The sequence below is a fragment of the Eubalaena glacialis genome, chromosome 6 (assembly GCF_028564815.1).
Source record: "Eubalaena glacialis isolate mEubGla1 chromosome 6, mEubGla1.1.hap2.+ XY, whole genome shotgun sequence".
Taxonomy (NCBI): domain Eukaryota; kingdom Metazoa; phylum Chordata; class Mammalia; order Artiodactyla; family Balaenidae; genus Eubalaena; species Eubalaena glacialis.
In genome coordinates this window covers 13,751,200-13,773,522 of record NC_083721.1, presented here as the reverse complement: position 1 = coordinate 13,773,522, position 22,323 = coordinate 13,751,200, and the positions used below count along the sequence as shown (strand labels likewise).

The 22,323-nt window shown below is 41.5% G+C and overlaps 1 protein-coding gene across 3 annotated transcripts in view; it reads right to left on the bottom strand.

The window, feature by feature from the left end:
• The window catches only part of TIAM1 (TIAM Rac1 associated GEF 1), a 151,203-nt gene that overhangs the window by 5,162 nt on the left and 123,718 nt on the right, over window positions 1-22,323 (bottom strand). For all 3 annotated transcript variants that reach the window (XM_061192920.1, XM_061192921.1, XM_061192923.1), the window contains 7 exons: window positions 20,023-20,131; window positions 16,341-16,520; window positions 16,126-16,244; window positions 9,260-9,368; window positions 5,461-5,519; window positions 4,436-4,538; window positions 1,900-1,987 (listed from right to left, as the gene is read on the bottom strand). In XM_061192920.1, the coding sequence (XP_061048903.1) occupies window positions 1,900-1,987; window positions 4,436-4,538; window positions 5,461-5,519; window positions 9,260-9,368; window positions 16,126-16,244; window positions 16,341-16,520; window positions 20,023-20,131 (767 nt within the window). The remainder of the gene's footprint in view (window positions 1-1,899; window positions 1,988-4,435; window positions 4,539-5,460; window positions 5,520-9,259; window positions 9,369-16,125; window positions 16,245-16,340; window positions 16,521-20,022; window positions 20,132-22,323) is intronic.

The window sequence follows — 22,323 nt, the reverse complement described above, 5'->3', positions numbered from 1 at the left end:
GTTATCAGGTGCAGCCAAACAAATATCCCTGAGGACCAAAGGTTAAAGACTGAGGCCATGACTCCAATTTCACTGCCGAACAGCAGTGTTTTCATGGCTGGAGATAAAGAATGCATATTCCTTTCCCTTTATGCTTTGTGATTCATCTCCTGCAGCCAATTTGGGACCGAGCAGCCCATAAATGAATAGATTGATGGAGAGATGGATTTTGCACCACAAAGTTGCCAGATTCTGCTCTTGGTACTTAAGGCAGAGCCTTTCATTCTAAAATGTTTTACAGACAAAGGAACCACAAGATTCTTGCTGCTCTGCAGCGCACTTGGAAACTGATGTCCCAACATCCTTAGTTTCCTCTGAGTTGGATATCAATGCCTGTTAAATATCAACACCTTCCATGACACACTTCAACATGTAAATATTAAAGTTACATTGTTAAGAACTGGAAAATCTTCCCAACTTCCAATTTGCACGATAAAAAAAGTGCTTCTTAGGTCAGTTATTTTTCTTCTTAAGTTCTTAATAGTTTTACCCAAGCAAGTTTTAGCTGGCATTCCTTATTAACAATAAATATGGCATCTCTACGGGCGGGCTCATTGGACCCTGTGGATTTATCAACAAAGTCACAAGCAGATGAGCCTAAATAGATGGTAAAGATGGTGCTAAACCACATGTAGATTATCTGAAAAAAATTTCAATTCTAGTTCCAACAGCTTCCTGGGATCTGGATTTATTGATCCCTGTCACCCAACACCCAACAAAGAGGCAATGCAGAAACACAAAACATGGGCTTTGAAGTCAAACCCACTGAGTTTGAACTCAGTATTCATTTGCTACAAGGTTTTAGCAAAGTACCCTCTGTGAGCCTTGGTGCCCCATTTGTCAAATGGAATAACAGCACCTCAGTCTGACTAAGTGAAGTAATGCACGTCAGGTGTTCAGCATAGTTCATGCTTGGTACACGTGCCTTCTTACTGTATCAGCAGCCACGTTATAAAATATTACTAACAACCATGAAATATTGATTCTGTTGAGTTTTTATTGTGTGTGTGGGCAACCCATAGTATACTACCCACGGTGTGGGGTATTGGGTAAGTACTGAATAAATTACTAAGCACCTATGATAAAATTAAAGCATCATGGAGTACAGATCATATTTAAAGTCAAACGTATCAGAATGCTGGCTGTTGGCATCATCCAGCCTGGTGTCTTTAGGCCAAAAATAAGAGAGAGAGAGAGAGAATTGGCTGCACTTGAGAAACGTACAATTCTCAAATTCTTAATGACAGAGCCCAAAAAGGAGGAAAAAGAGGAGGAGGAGCGGGGAATGGTGAGAGGAGGGAAAGAAGAAGAAGAAGTAAGTGGAAGCCCACATCATAGGTTCAGCTTCCACTCCAGATCCATAGGGGAACCTGAGTCACTTGAGCCGGCCTCCCTAGGTTGAAGTTTCCCTACACGATGAGGAATCCCAGCAAGACTGCACACACCCTCACCTGCTCCCAGGTGACTCTCCATCTTCTGCACGTCAGAGATGTTACAGTACAAATGATGCACCCAAACACCAAAACAAAACATGACACAACCATGTCCTTCTAACCCACCAAATGTACATATAGGAAGAAAGCCCTCGTTTGAAGGTCGAATATATATGTGAAAATTCCGATTTCCTTTTAGAAAGATATTAACCAGGTTACTGTCTACATTCTGATAAAATTAGTTTAATTTATCCAATTACTGTTACTTGGTAAGTGTTAAATACTTTCTCAAGTGCACAAGAAAAAGGATGCAGCTTCTAGGGATGCACAGGCTGGTCTGCAGAAGCCAGAGGGTTGGGGACACCAAGCACAGTCACATCCCTTCCCTCTGGGCGGCACCTCCCACACTTCACGGCTCCGGGCTCACCTGCAGCACAGGTGGAAGACCCTCTCCGGCCTCCCTTCAGACTCCGATTTTACGTGGACAATTTCACACACAGCATTTGCTTCTGCATCTAGAGAAATTAAAACAAGGATGAATGAGAGTATGTTTCAAAGAGATTTATTTGCATTTTTACAAAAGCATTTCCCATGCTTTGGTGTAGGATTAAATAGAGCAGAGCCACATAAGACCAAAGAAACTTCATTCCTATCCTGTGATCTCAAGAGACAAGATGATTGAGAACTTAATGGGCGTGAAGAAAAAGAATGCTTGGAAAATTACCAGTTGCTAAAATCTCCTTCTGGATGGTCTAAAAGGACAATCAGTCAATCATATTGATGGAAAAAGTGACCCTTTTAGCTGCACAGCCCGTTTGGCTGAACTATTTTAATTAAGTGATTAGTTGTTTTGGCAACAGTTGGACTAGACAGAGCCCAAGATTCCAGTGCTGATTTCATCAGGCCAGTGATATAAAGAGGCAGGCCCTTGCCATCTGCAGCACAGCCTTCCCCCCTGAGCAACTGGGACTAGTGCCCTGGACAAGCTTGTCCTGGGAACGAATGGGGCTCGTCTTTCTCAGCCTGCCCACAGCAGCCAACCTGAAGGAAGCCAGAATGGTACACTGAGAAAGTGAGAAACAGTTATATTTAGAAATAACTTCTAAGTCTTTCAGTGCCTGAATATCACATTATTTTGCCACGTTATTCATTATTAGCGTTTATGAAAGAAACAATTCACTGCAGACCTCAAGACTGCACATTGTAAAGTCTCATCCTTACCTAATGGTTCAAAACCCTAGTTACAAACCCTCATCGTGCCCACATTATTTAACCAACCAGGACCCATATGCAGAGTTTCACAGGTTTTTCCAAACGAAGATGAAATCTAGAAATTTCCATCTTCTGATTCTCATATCCACTGGAATTTATTTCATAACAAGAGATGTGTTGGCTAGTCTTTGTCAGTCCATTAAAATAAACTTTTATCTTGATTTTAAACTTGATTTGAATGAAAAACCGAGGGTGGGAATGGAATATCATCTTCACAAAGATGGCTTTGTTTTCCAAACTTAAATTCTTCATGTATTTAGTCCTCAATGAAGGCAAAATTCCTGGCTGAGGAGCCTTTGCGGTTTGTTATAAGCATACGCTGCCCTATTTATAAACCAGGCACAAGGAAACATATGAACTAGATAATTCACAATCTAAGATTGCAAAGTAAGACAATGCTAGTGTTTAAGTGCCCAAACCTCAAAATATTATTATAGCTGTTTGTAGACCTGTGATTTATAGGGGCCTGAAAATTGATGTGTAAATCAATTTTACAAATCAAATCAAAGCTAATAAGACACGAGGGTCCTCTGGGCCAGAAGGTTAGACAGAAACCTTCTTAAGGCAAATAATCATCCCCAATACATTTGCCAGATGTGGTTTCTGCATTTGAGTTTTCCTCCTGCAATGCAAAACAACTGAGAAGGAAGTGGCATCTAGTTTAACTTGGGTGGGTAATTGGAGGTTTCCCAAATACTGCAGAAGGTTCTTCCTCATGACACTGGACTAGGGAAGAGTTGGTTCTATAAGGATTAGAGCCAATTTTATGGCTCATGGAGGTGACAAGTGAAAACGGGGAGAAAATGAGTGACACCAACCGGACATGAAGAACTTAACGCTCATGCTAGATGCCAGAAACACAAAAGAGAAATACAGATCCACTGTGCACCTGCAGAGGTCCACTTCCATGGCCCCTCTTACAACCAGAAAGCTGTACCTGCTGTCCAAATGGGACGGGAATAGGTGTGTCCCGAGAGCTTCCACTTGACCCCAAAGCTGCTCCTTCTCAGATGTGCCCGGGAGAACCATTGCTGATTGCTCCTCCCTAAAACAGCCTCAAATTAAGCCCTGGATGGGGCCTCCGAGTCATAGCAATATTGCTATTCTTAGTCAATACCGTTCTGACATTCACTTCTCTTCTCATGTGCTAAAGCATCAACTAATCATCTTAGCAAGTACATTCAACACTACCTAACAACTTGCTTCACGGCTACTTGGGTCACAGAAAAAGAACTGACATTTCATGCTGATACAAAGATAAAGATTTGTAATGCTTCAGGAATAAAGAATGTATTCAATGGCTTTTTTTGTGCTTTGGGTGGTCTTTTTGGGTCTCCCAGTTAAAAGGCAAGTGAGTTATTTACATGGGCTTTGTCTGCTCATGGTCACAAAGATTCTTCCAGAAGTACAAGACTCATTGCTACTTAGATGTGAGTCACTGTAATATTATTACTATATATAACAGAATGAATAGAATTCCTTGGAACAATATTAAAGGCACTACCTCCATTCACTTAGTTCATTCATTTAATAAACAGCTGGGTAAATAAGAGGCAATGGAGAGACTGAGGGAAAGGAGACTTAAGCACAGAAGACAAAAGATGGTAGGGTGGTTAGAACCAAGAGTGTAGATTCAGAAAAACAATTCATACATACACAGAAATATGTACCCAACCTGTTTCAGAGTTTACCTGCACTTGCCAAAGCTCGAACCTGCAAAGCTTCGGTAGGAATCATGTGTCGAAATCGGAAGGGGTCCCAGTCCTCGTAAATTGAAAGCCTGTGAGATCCTACCTGCAGGAAGAGAAGGAACTAGGTGCATGAGAACTCTGTGCTCAGCCCGGACCAGACCCGCACACACTTTGTAAACCAGTGATGCTGCAGACATAGAGAACAGACTTGTGGTTGCCAAGGGGGAGGGGTATGGGGGAGGGAAGGACTGCGAATTTGGGGTTAGCAGATGTAAACTATTATATAGAGAATGGAGAAACAACAAGGTCCTACTGTAGAGCACAGGGAACTCTATTCAATATCCTGTGATAAACCATAATGGCATAGAATATAACAAAAGGAACGTCTACATGTGTATAACTGAGTCACTCTGCTGTACAGCAGAGACTGGCACAACACTATAAATCAACTCTACTTCAATAAAATAATAAAATTTTTAAAATATGTCATTAAAACTAAAACATTTTTTAAAAATTTAAAAAATAAATAGTTTTAATTTTCAAAAAAAAACCAACAAGAACAGCAGCAAAGCAGTGATGCTGGAACCCCGGGTCACTCCCCCATGTGCACTTTTGTTCACCCAGCAGCAAGCCAGAGGCCATGTGACAAATCTGCTGAGGGTGCGCAAATAAGCAGGCAAAAGAGAGACAAAGGAAGAAAGAGAAAAGGGATCCCAAAACAAGCACAGAGGGGCAGGAGGAACATGGAATGGATAAAAATAGTATTAGGAAGGTAGGTTCTGGCCATGGTAGGCCCAATAGCTATTTACTTTCATGCTCTAAACGTGAGTCTGCCTGCAGGAAGGCAGGATGGGCAATTTCCATAAGTCCGCAGCAACACTTAAAAAAAATCATAAAACACTCAAAAAAAATCATAAAACACTCATGCCTGACAAAGGTGCAGAATTACAATTACGCAGATACAACTGAGAAACAGATAGTAAGGGAGATACTTTGAAACTATGGGGTGAAATAAGAAGTCTTACAAGTTTCCTCTTCTGTTTGGAACCATCTTTATACACAAGGACCACAGCAGTTTTGAAGACTGGAAAAACATAAAATGAAGGCAGTTATGGCACATAAGGGGTTGGGTTTTCCCCTTCACTGCAATAACTCGTGGTAACAAACACTACCGTTATGAAGAGGACAGACAGTTCCCATGAATCAGCCCCCATTCCACCCTCCACTCACTCAGCACATCTGAGAGATGCAAAAACCTGTTAAGACAAAATTTTCCAGGTCCCAGATAAACAGAGAAAGCCTAAAGAGATGGAAATAAACCCTCCTGCCCCACTGGAAACTTTTGGGTAAAATATATTTTCACTATGGTATCAATTCAAGCTTAAAACTTCAGCTTATACACATTTAACAAAAATGTACTAGTTCAGCAGCTGAAGGAACAATACAAACATCAATAATAATAATGTTTAAGGTAATTTATATTTATGCAAATTAAGCTAATACTACACACACGCAGAGTGTTCCTAATTCAGGAAATGTAACTCATCTTTTTTGACCTCAATAAATAAAAATTAGTTTATGAAGTAGAATGCAATTCTACTTTTTCCAAACAGGATGAATCACAATAAACTCTTTAGAAGCAGGGAGTATGTAGTTTTATTCTTATATTCTTTGGGGGTGGGGGAAGATACAATGGAGTTATGCATAATCTTCCATAGAATTCCTTAAACAATGCCAAGCACGATCAGCACTCAGCGATTCTGACTCCCCCTGGAGAGGAAAGAAGAATTGGTGTCCAGAATGACAAGAAGGGTGACCCCAGCCCATCCTTGGCTCCCTGCATCAGGGTCTCCGTCTCCCTTCACACTCTGACCCCAAGGCATAGCAGGGACCCCGTTAGTCACATGGCAGCTAGAGGGGGCACACCTGGTGTACCAGACACACAATTACAGGGAATTCTCAGGGACAGGCCCCCCAGGCTCCCAGGTCCTCTGCAGGCTAACCCAACGTGTCTGGTTCATTCTTTATCCTACTTAGTTAGGATGGGTCAGGCTCCCTTTGTGTAAGACTGCAGGAAAAGAAGCTTTTGGGTACAAAGAAGCGGACCCCAGCCACTGGGTCTGAGCTGTCACAGCACCTGACTTCGTAAAAATCCCAGAGGACAGACTGCGAGGTTCCCACTGACCCCAGGAGGCCACACCAGCTCTGCATGGAGGCTGCACAGTAGCATCCGAGGCGGCCCTCTGTCCTTATCATGAAGCCTTCAGAAATCACCGTGTCCAGGACAGCAGGTCCCTTTAAAATGGAGGGAGCTCCACTGCAGGAGAGGGTGAGGTTGCCAGTGAACTTAGTCTCAGAAGACCCAGCATCTCACTGGGACCAGAGTTCAATGAGGTTGTTGCCGTGACTCTACGAAGGCTACTGGTCTGCCTCGGTTTACCTGGACCATCTAGGATCACAGCGGCAGGGCCAGAGTGGACCTCAGTCTGGGCTATGAGCATTTCCGCCTTGATCCCTCCCTGATCCGCAGCCGACTGTCACTCAGTTGACTCCAAGTGCTGCCCATCCCTTCAGACATGGCCTTGATGTCCAAAATGCCTGGCTGCCCTGACCAGCCTAAAACACTCTCTCGATATCCCCAAAGGTGAACACCTAACACCCTTTAAGGCCAAAACCTAAACGAACTATTTCTTTCCTTCTTTTAAAGGTGGTGATCGTCAGCCCTGAGTACAAACTAGCCGTTCTGGGAGTAAAACATCAAGGTGCTGGGTGGGCAGCCGGTCAACTTTGTTTTCGGAAGAAAGCAGCACTATTTCCTGAGATCAGAGCAACGGAAACAAGACAACCACGTTTTAACCCCAAAGCTGCCTGTTCAATGGTAATTAAGTTACTTCCCTCACAGCAACTCTTCCTTGTTTCAAAACACATTTCTAAGGCTCTGTTAGTTCTGCTTGCTACTTAAAAATCACACCGAAACTGCCAAACATGTCACCTTTTAAGGACTGGGAATCCATAAATAAGCTCATTACGATGATGACAGCCTGCCTGGAGCCAAACACACACATTGCCCCCCAAACCTCAAAACTGGCATTTTCCTGAACCCTTTCTATCACAGGTTGGCAAACTAGGGCCTGCCTGTTTCCGCACAACCCGCCAATACTAGTGCCCATTTGTTTACATACTGTCTACGGCTGCGTCTGGCTACTTACGGCCTCTTGGTCTGTGAAGCCTAAAATATTTACTATGTGGCCTTTTACAGAATACGTTTGCCAACCTCCTACTTTGTCCCAGTCAAAGGATTTTCTTTTTCTAAATCTGTTTATTTCTAACTATAGGAAATATGTAAAATTCAAGAGACAGGCATGAAAAATCCCCATGTTGAACTCTGGAATGGTTCATCAATAGCCCAGCATCAGAAAGAGGGAGAGAGACGGTTTGGATCATTTCCTTCAGAATCCTACATCCCATAAATGACCTACTCAGAAGCATCAGAAAGCTCCCAGACCTCTCCAAGAAGAAACTGCCATATAAGAAATGCAACTGTTAATGATGGGAAAAACAAAACAAAGCAAAACAAATAGTATCCCTCCCCCTGCCAAAAATACCCACTACTATCAAAAACCACCAGCATGTCAAAATACCCCACTACTCCTCTGTATATCATATTTAGTCACATGTTTTTCCTTCACATTTATATGCTCCTTTATTATTTTTAATGAAATGGCATCAACAGCTACAGTGGCTCCGTGGAATCTTTAGGACTATCACTAAGGTTTTCAATGAAAGCTGAGTCATCTAATTAGGAAGTCCAATAAATCTTTGTATTAAATCCTCTGATTTTAATATCACTAGGATGTTCCATTTGGGAATGCACTGTTCACATCGTAAAAGAAAAAAAGAGTTCAGTTAAAGAAGCAGTAAGCAGCAATACCCTCCCTCTTCTGCCCCCAGAAAGATAAGGTAAGGAAGGAGAATGGAAATACTAGACTTCCTTTATACTATGTTCCTGCCCATGAATCTTCTAGTGGGAGGCTAGGAAAAGACACAACCTAAAACAAAAGCATGAACACTGATCACTGATCATGACTGATCATTTTATACCCAGGAATAACACTGCATGCTGTACAAGCATTTACACACAACAATAAGCCATATTTCCTGAATATGTACAGTGCCCAGTGGACTAACCCATAGTTTTTCTCACTCAAAAAGCATTTTACAGTACAACCACATGAGATTTCTAATTGCAGCAACTGCATCCACCTGAACTGGCTTATTGGAAAATTAATCATTCACAAACATCACTACTTTCGCTGCTATTAGCCACGATGTGATTGAGAAGCACCTCGTAACTGACCAAGGCACCCAGTGATGCCACAACAGGTGAGGTGAGAATCATGCCCCGAATCCTGGCATCACACAGAGCCACACAGAGTTGGGAAGAGAATAAAAGGACTGGGGAGCTCAGAAACAGAGACAGTTTTGTCTTGATTTTTCACTTGATTTTTCCTTGGTTTATTATTAACTCATTATTTTGAAAAGGTATTCAGAGCAGCAGCTTTAAAAAAATCTTTTCCTGCCCATATGTCTATACCTGGGGGAGACCTGAACAGTCATTCCCTCCCTCTTGGCCACATTCGTCATACTTAGCTGGAAGGTTTAATTTAGTATCTGTGACATGTTGGTGGCCATAGCAGGAAGACAATGCAAAAAACTGTAATTAACTATATTTTAATAAATTGTGTCTTGGAAAAGAAATGTTAACTTACTGCGAAAAATAAGCCAGCCTCCCTCTTCCCCTCCAAACCTTCTCGTGACACATACCAAAAGCTGCCAATTCGGGCTCCTTTTTCCACTTTCCCAGCGAGGCCGGCGGGTTTGGCCAGATCACAGTGGTGTGCAAAAGCAGGTCCCCCATGCTCAGATCTGCAACCTGAAATCCAGGGCAAAACTTATTGGGCGATGTTAAAAACACTCAGATATTCATGACATTTTAAAATTCGACAGGCTGGGGTCAATTCAACTTCAAGAAAATAATGTCTCTAAATAATGTCTCTCATTTGGTCAACTTTTTTTCCTTTATCCTGTTTGCCTATCAGAATTTCAAGAATAAGGTGGCCAAAAGGTACAAATCCGGCCTCTGAAATTCACACGCAGTAAACCTGTCAAAATTGATGAACAAAATTGGAGAGGGTTTGTGTTCAAATGGAGAGTTATCTAAGGAGAACAAATGGCTGTCAACAACAAAGATCCAGCCCAGGAAACTGCAGACATCGCCACCTGTGAGTTTAAATCCCTTTGGAGCCAGGGTCTTCTGGGAAGCAGTGGCATCAATTATTTCTTCTTCTTCCGACTCATTTTAAGGAAGATTTCATTTCCCTTTAGAGGAGGGAAAAGAAGCCAACTGAGGAGTTGGGAGATTGTTCTTTAAGCTCGTGCAAATGTGAGCTCTGGGATCTTTAGAAACCATGAGGTCTAGTGTTGCGTCCTCGAAGGTCAAATGCTAAACCATCTCAGATGGACAAGTTCCTCTTCTCCTTGTAGAGACATGATGATCCTGAGATTCCACTGGTGTCTACACCTCACAATACTCATGTGTGTCTTTTTCACTGGAGTCCTTGGCCCACTTCCAAGTCTATCAAAATCCCATCCTCCCACCCACTCAGCATCCTAATCACAGGCGAAAGGATCATCTGGTCTCTCAATGTGCTCCCTGTGCAAACATGTCAGAGCGCAAGCAGAAATCAGAGTCCCCGGTCCACCCCACCGGGAAACACCATAAACTGTTAGGAGGGTCTCCCTCTAGGACGCCTCCCTGAAGCACCCGCCCACCAGCCTCTCACTTCTGCTCTGCGTCCACAGAAACCAAGCCCGAGTCCTTCTTCCTCAAAGCAGCAATTTGAATATTTGAAAACTTGATGTGGAGCTTCAAGGACAAATGGCTCTGGGTTTTTTTTTTTGCTGCTGTTGATCTGACTGGGTTTCTAGATACAACAGCTGCCGAGCAGCCCTCCATGGAGCATGGTGCCATTTGACACTGCCCTTCTCAAGCCACCAGGCCAGGCTACAGTGCTGGAGATGGGGCTCCAGCAGTACAGAATACAGTGGTATTGCTGCCACTATAATGATTGGGATCATTATAATAATTAATAATTACTCTAATTATTATTGAGCAATATTATTAGTAGTACGTCAGTGGTTAAAAACATTAAGCAATTGTATTACTTTGTACGTATTAAGTAACTAGTCAACCAAACACCCAGGCGAGTATCCACTAAGCGAACTATATAGTCTCCACTACCCATGCCCCACGCACCACAGCGGAGTGGTTATATACATAAGTCAAATTCCTTGGTACCATTCTGGTCCACAGCCTTAGAGGGAATGTCTTTAAAAGTGATTAAATGCCATATGATCCAACAATCCCACTCCTGGGCATATATCCAGACAAAACTATAATTCAAAAAGATACATGCAACCCTATGTTCATTGCAGTGTTATTTACTGATGTAATAGCCAGGACATAGAAACAACCTAAATGTCCATCAACAGATGAATGGATAAAGAAGATGTGGTACATATATACAATGGAATACTACTCAGCCATAAAAAAAAGAACAAAACAATGTCATTTGCAGTAGCATGGATGGAACTAGAGATTATCATACTAACTAAAATAAGTCAGAAAGAGAAAGACAAATACCATATGATACCACCTATATGTGCAATCTAAAATATGACACAAATTAACTTATCTATGAAACAGAAACAGACTCACAGACATAGAGAACAGACTTTTGGTCACCAAGAGGAGTGCGGGAATGGAGTGGGAGTTTGGGGTTAGCAGATACAAACTAGGATATATAGGATGGATAAACAGCAAGGTCCTACTGTATAGCACAGGAAACTATATCCAATATCCTGTGATAAACCATAATGGAAAAGGATATTAAAAAAGAATGTATGTATATAACTGATTCCCTTTGCTGTGTAGCAGAAATTAACACATTATAAATCGACTATACTTCAATTTAAAAAAAGTGATTAAAGATCACTGGGATAGATCATTGCCCAAACTCTACTTCCTCCCTCTATGTATCTGCACCTTCCACCATGTGATTTTCTAGTACTTCCCACTAGGCTAGGCTAAGCCCCGAAGTCTTTGGGCTTGGCCATATGAGTTGGGCCATGCACTTGGTATCAAAAGTTTCCACCAGCCCTCATAAGCTTCCGCCTTCCAGCCATGGAAAGGACACACTCAAGACAATCACTGCTGCTTCAGCCTGGATGCTAGAACGAAGAGACATGGAACACTCTGAGACCTAAGCTCTGAAGCTCACCAAGACAAGCCAAAGCCCAGCTGACCCACACTCTGTGAGTGAAATACAAGTATTTGTTGTAGTGAACACTAAGATTTTTAGTTCTTTGTTACCTGGTGAAAACAGGCTGATACAGTTCCAATGCACATGGTTCCTCTCTCTTGACAAGTTTCCACACTGTAAATGTAATAATGGGGTCAGGGCTGCTCCCTCTGGCCAACAGCCTCTCCCCTGGCCTTCCGCTGGTCCCCTTCCAAACATCCTATCAAAACTCTGAGACTGAGTTCTGCTAAAAGGCCTCTACCCCCTTGGGCTTCCCTTGTGGCGCAGTGGTTGAGAATCTGCCTGCCAATGCAGGGGACACGGGTTCGAGCCCTGGTCTGGGAAGATCCCACATGCCACGGAGCAGCTAGGCCCGTGAGCCACAATTACTGAGCCTGCGCGTCTGGAGCCTGTGCTCCTCAACGGGAGAGGCCGCGATAGTGAGAGGCCCGCGCACCGCGATGAAGAGGGGCCCCCACTTGCCGCAACTAGAGAAAGCCCTCGCACAGAAACGAAGACCCAACACAGCCATAAATTAATTAATTAATTAAAAATTAAAAAAAAAAAAAAAGGCCTCTACCCCAGCAAGGACTGGGATGCCTTGCTGAGTGAGTCAGGTTTTCCGAGCCCTTCTTTTAAGGGGAAATGCCCTCCTTGGCTTTTTCTTCCTCTGACCTAAGCAAAAGGGATGCTTGCTCTGTGTGGTCCAGCCCAACTCCCTAGAGTTTAACACGGGGTAGGGACTGAAGGTCCAGCTTCATCATAAAATGTTTCTTTGTCCTCTGTGGATATCTGTCTTCAGGGACCTCCTGGGGACAGTTGGCTGGTGATGGCATCAGGTACTCTGTGTCCCTGGAATGTTACCATTTCAGTATAGACCTACCACTCCCAGTAGATACTGATAAATATTCCCATTCCTGTTTACCAACTGTTCACAGTACCTGTCTAGGTTTTTTTCTGGATGTTGCCATTAAAAGGTTACTCAATGATCAGGAATCACCTTTGTGAAAATCAGGCCATAACTTGTAAATGTCTGCCTCTACAGGCTGTTTCCATGGCTGTTCCAATATACTGCTTGCTGTAAGTACTGTTGCAGAATTATAACTGATATTGGCACAGAGCATCCTATTTCCCCAGGACCATTCTCCCTGTGGTTTTATTTTTGTGGAATCAAGACCACTCTATCCTTTCCAGTTAGAAGACCATTCTCTTCTATCGAGAAAAAAAGAGATCAAGTAGATTTGAGTCATTTTCTGTGAGTAATCAATTTGTCTTTGGCTACGATAGCTTTGGCCCCTTTTAGGGGCCTATTTCTTTTTTATTCTTCCTATAGTGTTAAGACATAATCTTTCAGTGCTCTCTCTGGCATCTTCTCCAAGCTTTCATTTTTCTGGTCTTCAGACATCCTAATACTGATATAGGACTTTCCTACCCTGTAATACTGGTATATGGTCAAATGTCCCTCCTTCCATCTTTTGCACATTTTTTTTTTCCTAACAAAATCTCTGCTCACAAGAGACTGCTGTGTATAGCACTGTATCTCTTTGTTCCTCGCTGGAAAGATTTCTTACTTGGTTGACAGAATTTTACTTTAGAGGACAGGCAGTCTCACCAAAGCCATATCCCCTTTTATAGTCTCTGACTTTTGAATCATATTCATCTTTTTTCTCAAGTTTTTGCAATCTGCTATCCATATCACCTTCTAGTCTTTAGCATAATGGTCCTTTGCTCTCATTAAAATTCAGATATCAATTCAGAATATAATGAAAAATATAATGAAATACACTGAAATTGTTCATTTCCATGACCCAATAAAATTCACTCCTGTCAAAATGAAATAAACTAAAACACAGGATGGAAGAAGCCTTATGATCTAAAACATTTGCAGTATTATTCATAGTCATCAATAAATGAAGCCAAGAGAACTGCCTGACAATAGGAATTAAGTAAATCATTGTTCAATCACACAATAAATATTCTACAATAATTTCAAGGATTCTTTTGAATCATTTAAAATAACATGAAAATTAAATAATTCTTTGTTCAATATAAAAAAATTCAAGGTACAAAATAACTTCCAAAATATTCAAGAATATATAAGGAACTATATTTAATATTCAAGTATATAATATACATAATTTTTTTAAAATTAAAATAAACACCAAAACATCAAGAGGTTTTGTGTTTTGAGATCATAGATAATTTTTCTCCTTGCCTTTCTCTGAGGTTTGCCCTTTTCTTTAATAAACATAGTATGTTTTTCTTACTATAATAGTTTTACAAGAAAATGGGAACTAAATCAAGAGTAGCAGTGTCCATCCTTTCTACACTCTGATAGATTAAATTATCTGCCTGGTAGACTGAGAACATTCTCATGCTCTGCCTGAAATATCATGTAGAAAAAATAAATTGTTTTTCAGTGGAAAACTATGCACATCCTCCTGGGTTATCAGAGTCCAACCCTGTATCTATGTGCCTTTGAACTCCTTTGCCACTCTTTGTAAGGTGTAGGTAACAGATAAATGTATAAATTCTCTCCAGTCTGGTAGCGACTTCCTCGTACTGTAGAGAAACCAATTTGTCTCCATTCACAAATCATCCTGACATTTCTTCACTTCATACATATACCTGTGCTATTTTGAGTGTCTGGTTCCCTCACATCATCTGAGTAAAATAAATTCCTTCATATGTGTTCACTTGTACATCTCTATGAGATATCATGAATTTACCGTTTTCTGAAAAATCTTTTAATAGTCCAAAACCTTGTTTTGTTTCACTGAGGACATAAACGTGAACCTAGATAATAACCCTTTATACCTCTGAAGATAAGGCTGTTTTCACATCTAGACTAAACAACCAAGCCTTACCCCCATTCTCTCCCCCCCCCACCACTGCCTTTTCCCCTCTTTCCAATTACAGCAAGAGAGTTTTTCTTCATAGTTCCCTCCCAGCTTGTCTCCTTTTTTGAGGCAGAAAGCAAAACGAGGACAATATTCCAATCAAATCATGAGGTACAGAGGCATTGATGAATATCATTACATATCGTATCTGTAATGATATATTGATTCATTTTAGTATTATCAGCATTTTTATTCACATAAGCTCTTCTCAATAACTCAGGCACAACTTAGAGTTCATGCTACATTTTTCTCAAGTATATCTGTTCCTGTGACTATCTCTTCTAAGTAGATTTTCAGGCAGACTTAAAAAAAAAGATTCATAGTCATTTGCAACTTTCATTCACTCAACAAGTATTTATTGAGTACCTACTACATGCTGGTTATTATTCTAATCTCTGGGGATATAGCCTCCGCCTTCATTGGTGTTTAGAGAAACAGCCCAAGTTAATGTTCATGGAAATTCACTCTCACACTTAACACAGAACAAAACCAGAGGTCCCGAGGGTGAAGGGGTGGAATCAGGACATGTTTCCTATATTAAGAAATAATTCAGCTGAGAAAGAAAATTCACAATGTAGCCTTGCGTAAAGGATAAAAGTTCCACCAACATGGGAATGTAAACTGGTGCAGCCAGTTTATGGAAAACAGTACGGAGGTTCCTTAAAAAACTAAAAATAGAACTACCATATGATCCAGCAGTCCCACTCCTGGGCATATATCTGGAGAAAACTCTAAGTCGAAAAGATACATGCACCCCAATGTTCACTGCAGCACTATTTACAATAGCCAAGACATGGAAGTAACCTAAATATCCACTGACAGATGAATGGATAAAGAAGATGTGGTATATACACACAATGGAATATTACTTAGCCATAAAAAAAGAATGAAATAATGCTATTTGCAGCAACATGGATGGACCTAGAGGTTATCACACTAAGTGAAGTAAGTCAGACAGAGAAAGACAAATATCGTATGGTATCACTTATATATGAAATCTAAAATATGATACAAATGAACTGATTTACAGAACAGAAACAGACTCAGAGACATAGAAAACAAACTTATGGTTACCAGAGGGAAAGTAGGGAGGAGAGAGATAAATTAGGAGTTTGGGATTAGCAGATACAAACTACTCATATTTAAAATAGATAAACGACAAGGTCTTTCTGTATAGCACAGGGAACTATATTCAATGTCCTGTAATAAACTACAATGGAAAAGAATCTGAAAAAGAAGCTGAATTACTTTGCTGTACACCAGAAACTAACACAACACTGTAAATTAATTATACTTTCATTTAAAAAAAAGGTTTCACCAACAAAAACACTATCCTTGTAACTATTTTACTTACAAATAGCACCTTAAAAAGAAACAAACCAACCCAGCTCTATGGACAAGTGTGCTGGGAAGAAGGGGGGGTCCTTACCTCTTTTTTCTCACCAGTCTGTTCAGCAATCAGCTGGTCAAACACAGCCCCAAATTCTTCATGGATTTTCTGCATTTCATTGATATGACTTGCAACCTTATTCATAGTCTTGATGGCCACTAGAAGAAAAGAGGTCATGAAGTAAATGAAAAGGCTGTTTCAAGACTCTCATGGCGACACGAGCAAGGAGCAGATCTCAGGGGCCCATGACTCACAATCCAGGTGGTAGTGTTCCTCGCTCTCCGCGTCCGTCAGAGCAAAAAGCTCCTTCAGCAGAAGCGGGTACTTGAGGATCCTCTGGATGGGCTTGATGAGGTAAGACTCCAGGGTGGACGAGTGCTGCTGCTTCGGGTTCTGGGCATCCAGGAACGCCTTGAAAGCCACGTCCATCTTGGCTGGAAGAGTTTAAATACAGGTTGTCTGGGCAGGATGTCCAAATGACTCCCTTCTCACAATTTCACTAATTCCAAGGTGCCTTTTTACAGGACTGAGAGTACAGTGAGTTGTCGGGGGGGGAAAGAGGGCTCAGAGGGACAACTGCAAGGGCCTGTCCATCAGATTTATTTGTTTATTTGAGGGGCGGCCCAGTGAGTTAAGGGATAGCAGAGTTTGTAAATCTTACACACATAGATTTTCAGGGGCTGCTGTTGATCGTCCTTGCATTAAGAATGTCTTCTTATTCTGATACTTTGACATCTGAGGCCTTACGGACCCTGGGGAAACTGCCCATCTCAGAGCTAGCCAATTCCTAGATAGTAAAGGACTCACCTGGAAGCATGCCTTTCACATGCAAGCCAACCAATCCAGAGCCACCTGCCTCCTTCTCTCTTTGATTAGGCTTTTATACTCTAGGCCACTATTTCCCCTGCCCTGATCACCCCAGAGCCAGGTACCAGACAACTCAGGACAGCCCCTCCACCCCAGAGCCTGCTGAGATTATTCAAATTACCCAATCCTAAACCTGTTTACCCTGCCTCACCCATTCCTTCCTGTAGAAACCACAATAAAGGGTCTTGCCCATGTCTTCCCCCTCACTCATTCTGTCTCCTGGTGGGCTCTGGTGCTTCCCCTCATGGCCCTGCATGGCATAACACTCCCCCTTCTCTTGGGAACCATGAGTAACAAACTATCTTTCTGATGGCAATTGTCTCCTGATCTGTTGGCCTCACCATATCTGAATAATATGAAAGCCTACGTTTTAAAACACTCCTTACGCCAGTTTTTCTAATCTTTCAAGCATTTCCTTGCTGGTAGAACCTCTTTTGAGAAAAGGAAGGAAAATAAAAAGCAGCAGCAGCGCCTTGCAGCTCTGGTAAGTGGAGCAAGGCTGATCCCCTGCAGTGAACGCCTCTTAAGATCTGTTCTATGTTAATTCAGTGCTACCAGCTATTAGGATTTATTTCAGAGGGAAACATACATCTGCCCTAAGGTAACTCAGGCAGCATTTTCCTCACCAGCTGGGCTTTTATCTGTGTCCCAGCTGGGCTGAAAAGCAGCCCTGGGGAGTTGTGGGTCCCCAGACAATTACAAAGGTACCTGCCAGTGGATAATTAGGAAGACACGGCTTATGCCTTCCAGGTGCAAAGAAATGGCGGACAGAGAGGCTGAAGTGAGGGCAAAGAATGGGAAGAAGAAAGGACAATATATCAAAATGACCAACTGTAGGCATATATTTCTTAAGCTTCTGATAAAAATATATTTCCATCTCCAGTGATTAGGAATGTGAGCTAAGAACAGAAGATGTTGTAAAAGGACACCATGAAACTGTAAAATGATTCTTCTCACTATCTTTATTCAATTAAGAAAAACAGCAATCATGTAGGGAAGGCCTTGTAAAGACTACAATCTTTTCATTTTGTTTAAGCCCCATTAAGAGGAATCAGACTCCATGGGTCCAGCCACCAAATCCTTGAAGAGAAAGAAGACTGGGAATGAGGTGGCTGAGGAGGAGCCCATGGCCTCGGAAGTGAGCCCAGGCCCAGAGCTGATGCACGAGGAGGCTGCAGCTTCCGTGGACATCCCGAGTCTTGGTCCATGTCCACAAGGGGCCTAGGAATTCCCCCTAAAGTCCTCATGTCCAAAAACATGGCCATGTGCGTTTAACCCATCAAGTGTATTTCACATCAGGGCAAAAGAGGGCATGGTTCTCAGCTCTATGAGCGGTAAGGAGCGTCACTCCCATGCAACCTAGATGGGAGTCTGTCAAGAATCATAGGCTTTTTGTCCTCAAAGAGTTCTCTTCATCCTCTTGGCACATTTGGCCATTAGAAAAATGTGGGTCACACCTAATGTTTTAAGGGATGGTTTTGAAGGATTTTCTAATATTTTTCAGGTGCAAAAAATAATGGTTTTGAATTTTTAAAATCTATAGGGGCAGAATTTAATCTAATCAAATGATTAAAAAGAACACAATTGCTTTAAGAACTCTGATGAGTATATAATATTACCCTAGAGCAAAGTGCTCTAAAACTGTTATGTTAAAAACTCTCATAACGTAGCATTCAGTTAAAGTTTAAAAAGATGCACACACACAGAACTATATGACCAATTCAGCATGTGTAAAACCACAGACTAGGCCATAGAGCGGGACAATTTCCTTGTCCTACAGAAGGACAAGGAAATTCCCAGGTTCCCTTTAAGTTTTTTGTGCTGAAGTAGAACTCTTTTGCCTAGACTATGACTATCATTAAGTATGTCATTATCTGGGGCAGGATCTTTTGTTGTCCAGAGACCTGTGTTGTATTAATGTTTATTATAATACGTTTTGAATTAAATCAAGCTAGTTCTCTTTGGCAACAAACGTAAATATAAGTAAATTACTTACAAATTCAGCAGCTGTTTACATGGCAGCCACAGTAAAGTGTTAAAGAAGAGTAGGCTGATTTCCAGAGATTCTTTGAAATCGAACTTTCTCTTGGTTCTACTGTTTACCAAGGACATGTTTCTCTAATCCTTTAACCTATGAACAGTCACATGCAGAACTATGGAAGCGAAACAACTTTCTGGAGACTCTCAGAACACCCCATCGTCTTCCTAGAACACTTAGAAACACCAGCTTGCCAATCTAAAAATTCTCCTCTTTTCCATGCAAAATATAATTACAGCTGGAGTGATTTTTGTAAATAATTGAAACAATTTTAGTAGTGATGGTGGTGACTATTATCACACACCTGAGAACAAAAATAGGTGAGGGAAAAATGAAATGCCACAGAAAGGTGTATGAAGTGTGGTAGGTTATAACAAAATTAATGAAAAATAGAAATAAAGCTGGGGAATTCTAAACTCCCTCCGTTTCTGCATAATTGCAAAATGACTCATCAATTCTGGCCCCAAATAACTGAGTCAAAACGTTCATGACGATAAAATTGACAAAACTGTTAATTCAAGATATATTGCATTTCATTTCTCAGTACAGTCGGTCCCCCGTATCTACAGGTTCTATGCACAGCTTCTGCATTGTGAATTCAACTCACCAGGGATAGGATATATCTGGAAACAAAAATTCCAGAAAGTTCCAAAAAGCAAAACTTGAATTCGCTGCACACTGACAGCTATTTACATGGCACTTATATTTTATTAGGTATTATAAGTAATCTAGAGATGATTTAAAGTATATGGGAGGATGTGCACAGGTTATATGCACGCACTACGCATTTTATATAACGGACTTGAGCATCCTCGAATTTTGGTATCCATGGCGGGGGGCAGGGTCCTGGAACCAATCCCCCACAGATACCGAGGAATAACTGTACCCTTATTTGTGGCCTGTTGGAACATCCATCTGGCACAACAATGACTCTTAGATTTCTGTCCAGAAGCCCCCAACCACAGTTGGCCACACAGATGTGAACTGACAATGAACAGGCCCACCTGCTACCCAGTCCTCGCAGGCCTTACCTTTCACCAGTACTTTGGGGACCTTCGTGTGGCTGGCACAGAAGGCACTGTAGAGCTTGAAGCGGTCAGCATAATACAGAAAGGATCCCCCCAGAGAGAACAGCACTTTCTGGATTTAACGAGAAACAATGCAGTTAGCTTACGGTCCTCCTCATCTGGAAATATCAGCAGGATACAGCAGGGAGCTTGCATCTGCCTGACTCTCCCCACAAATCAGCATCATTCACACCTGTCACAGCCTGTCTCAGCTCACTGATGGCCTATCGGAAAGTGTGTGGGCTTACATATTTGTGTAATAGATGCTGGATTTGGTTTCCGGTAATTACAGTCAAGATGTCACTGGTTTTCCAGGCTTGTGTCTTTCAGTGACCTATCTGGGATGTTTGAATGTTAACGAGAAAGTAGGTATGGCATTTTGGAAAAGACAGAAATCCCCTGAATTCTCTCATTAGTTCCTGTTGGGAGGTAGAAGTGACAAACCAAATAAAGGCAGGAAACACATAAATCTCCCAAAATAGAAAACACATTTCCCTAATCACTAACTCCACCCTCTCCAATGCCATGCTCTCTTCTAGCAGGAATAGATAAGAATATAAGAAATAGACTCAACTACAGGAATTAGTACTGTCTCCCAGGCCATACCCTCTGCCCCAACAGGATCAAACCTAGGTGGAGGCTTTCCCTATTAGGAATTTAATATGCCCGAGGTGGGATACTTTTTATCCTACACATTTTATATAAATATATGTAACAGGCCTCAGAAAAGTATCTTCTATAAGGTTTCACAATGATCTAGTCTAGTTCAGAAAGAGGTATTGCTTATTTAAGTTTAGAATTTAAAACGTACGTTCAAAGCAAAAAAATAAGCTATACATACACATACATCCCCATATCTCCTCCCTCTTGCGTCTCCCTCCCACCCTCCCTATCCCACCCCTCTAGGTGGTCACAAAGCACCGAGCTGATCTCTCTGTGCTATGCGGCTGCTTCCCACTAGCTATCGATTTTACATTTGGTAGTGTAGATATGTCCATGCCACACTCTCACTTCGTCCCAGCTTACCCTTCCCCCTCCCCGTGTCCTCAAGTCTATTCTCTACGTCTGCGTCTTTATTCCTGTCCTGCCCTTACGTTCTTCAGAACCACTTTTTTTTTAGACCCCATACATGTGTGTTTTGGATTTGAGTGATAAATTGGGTTCCACAAAGTGCACTTTATTGAATGAACAATGCAGAGAAATCTGATAGACTGTCTATTAAAAAAACAAAAAAGGTTTATTATGAACCACACATAACTGGTAATTAGAGGCCTAAATTCTTTTCCTACATGTTGTACTTTTCCTCCTTTACTTTTCAAGCCCCATCCCTCCCCAAACCTCACCCCCCTTGACCGAGAGGGTTTCGAGAGGGGCAGTCTGACTCTGTAGGTATAGTCATCCTTTGAGCCATATTCAACAATCAAACGAGAAAAACTATAGAAGAAAAAGCTCTAATTGTAATGTCTTACTTTAGCCATATCAAGTCATTCATTTGTTTAACTTTATATTTACTAGGCACATCCCATACAGCAAACACAGATAGAACATTAAGGTATTCATTTGTTCTTCCAGCCTTAAAAAATGATCTCAGAGCACAAAGTGTGCACAAACACGAGGGGTTTCTACACAAAGACTGCATTTCCCCCATGTTTCTCTTCTGCAGGACTTCACAGAGCCTCTCATTGGCTGACGGACACTGCAAACTTCCAAGGGGAAATTTTATCAAAACTTATTTGCCCTCAGAACCAATTTTTTTTTTTTCTAATACTGTCTTAGGCAACACAATTTGAATATTTTAACAAGTTTTTATATTTTTGGCAAATATATAATCAGGATTTAAATGAAGCAGCAATGGCGGAAACCAAGAGCAACAGGTTTAAGAGTGATTACTGACTGTCCAGAAGCCAACTCAGAAGTGCCAGAGAGCAGCCCCAGGGCCAAGAATATTGAACGTGCACCAGTTGTCATGTCTTACAGATGGAATGGAGAGGGTCAGATTAGGCACTAAATTAGTGAAATGAAGGTCGGGGAAGAAGGTTCCACTTAAATGGAATTTACAACAGTGACTGCTTAGAGTGAACTTGCTAAAAGGATCACGCACCAACCCCTCCCTAGAATAACTCTGCTCATAACACAGTTATGTTCATATCACAGTTCTGATAACTAAACTCTCCTGAAGTGATCAACTGACTCTAAACGCAAAGAACTGGACCCATAGCAAAAGCCTGCTACATGAATATAATGAATGTTAGATATTTTAGATTA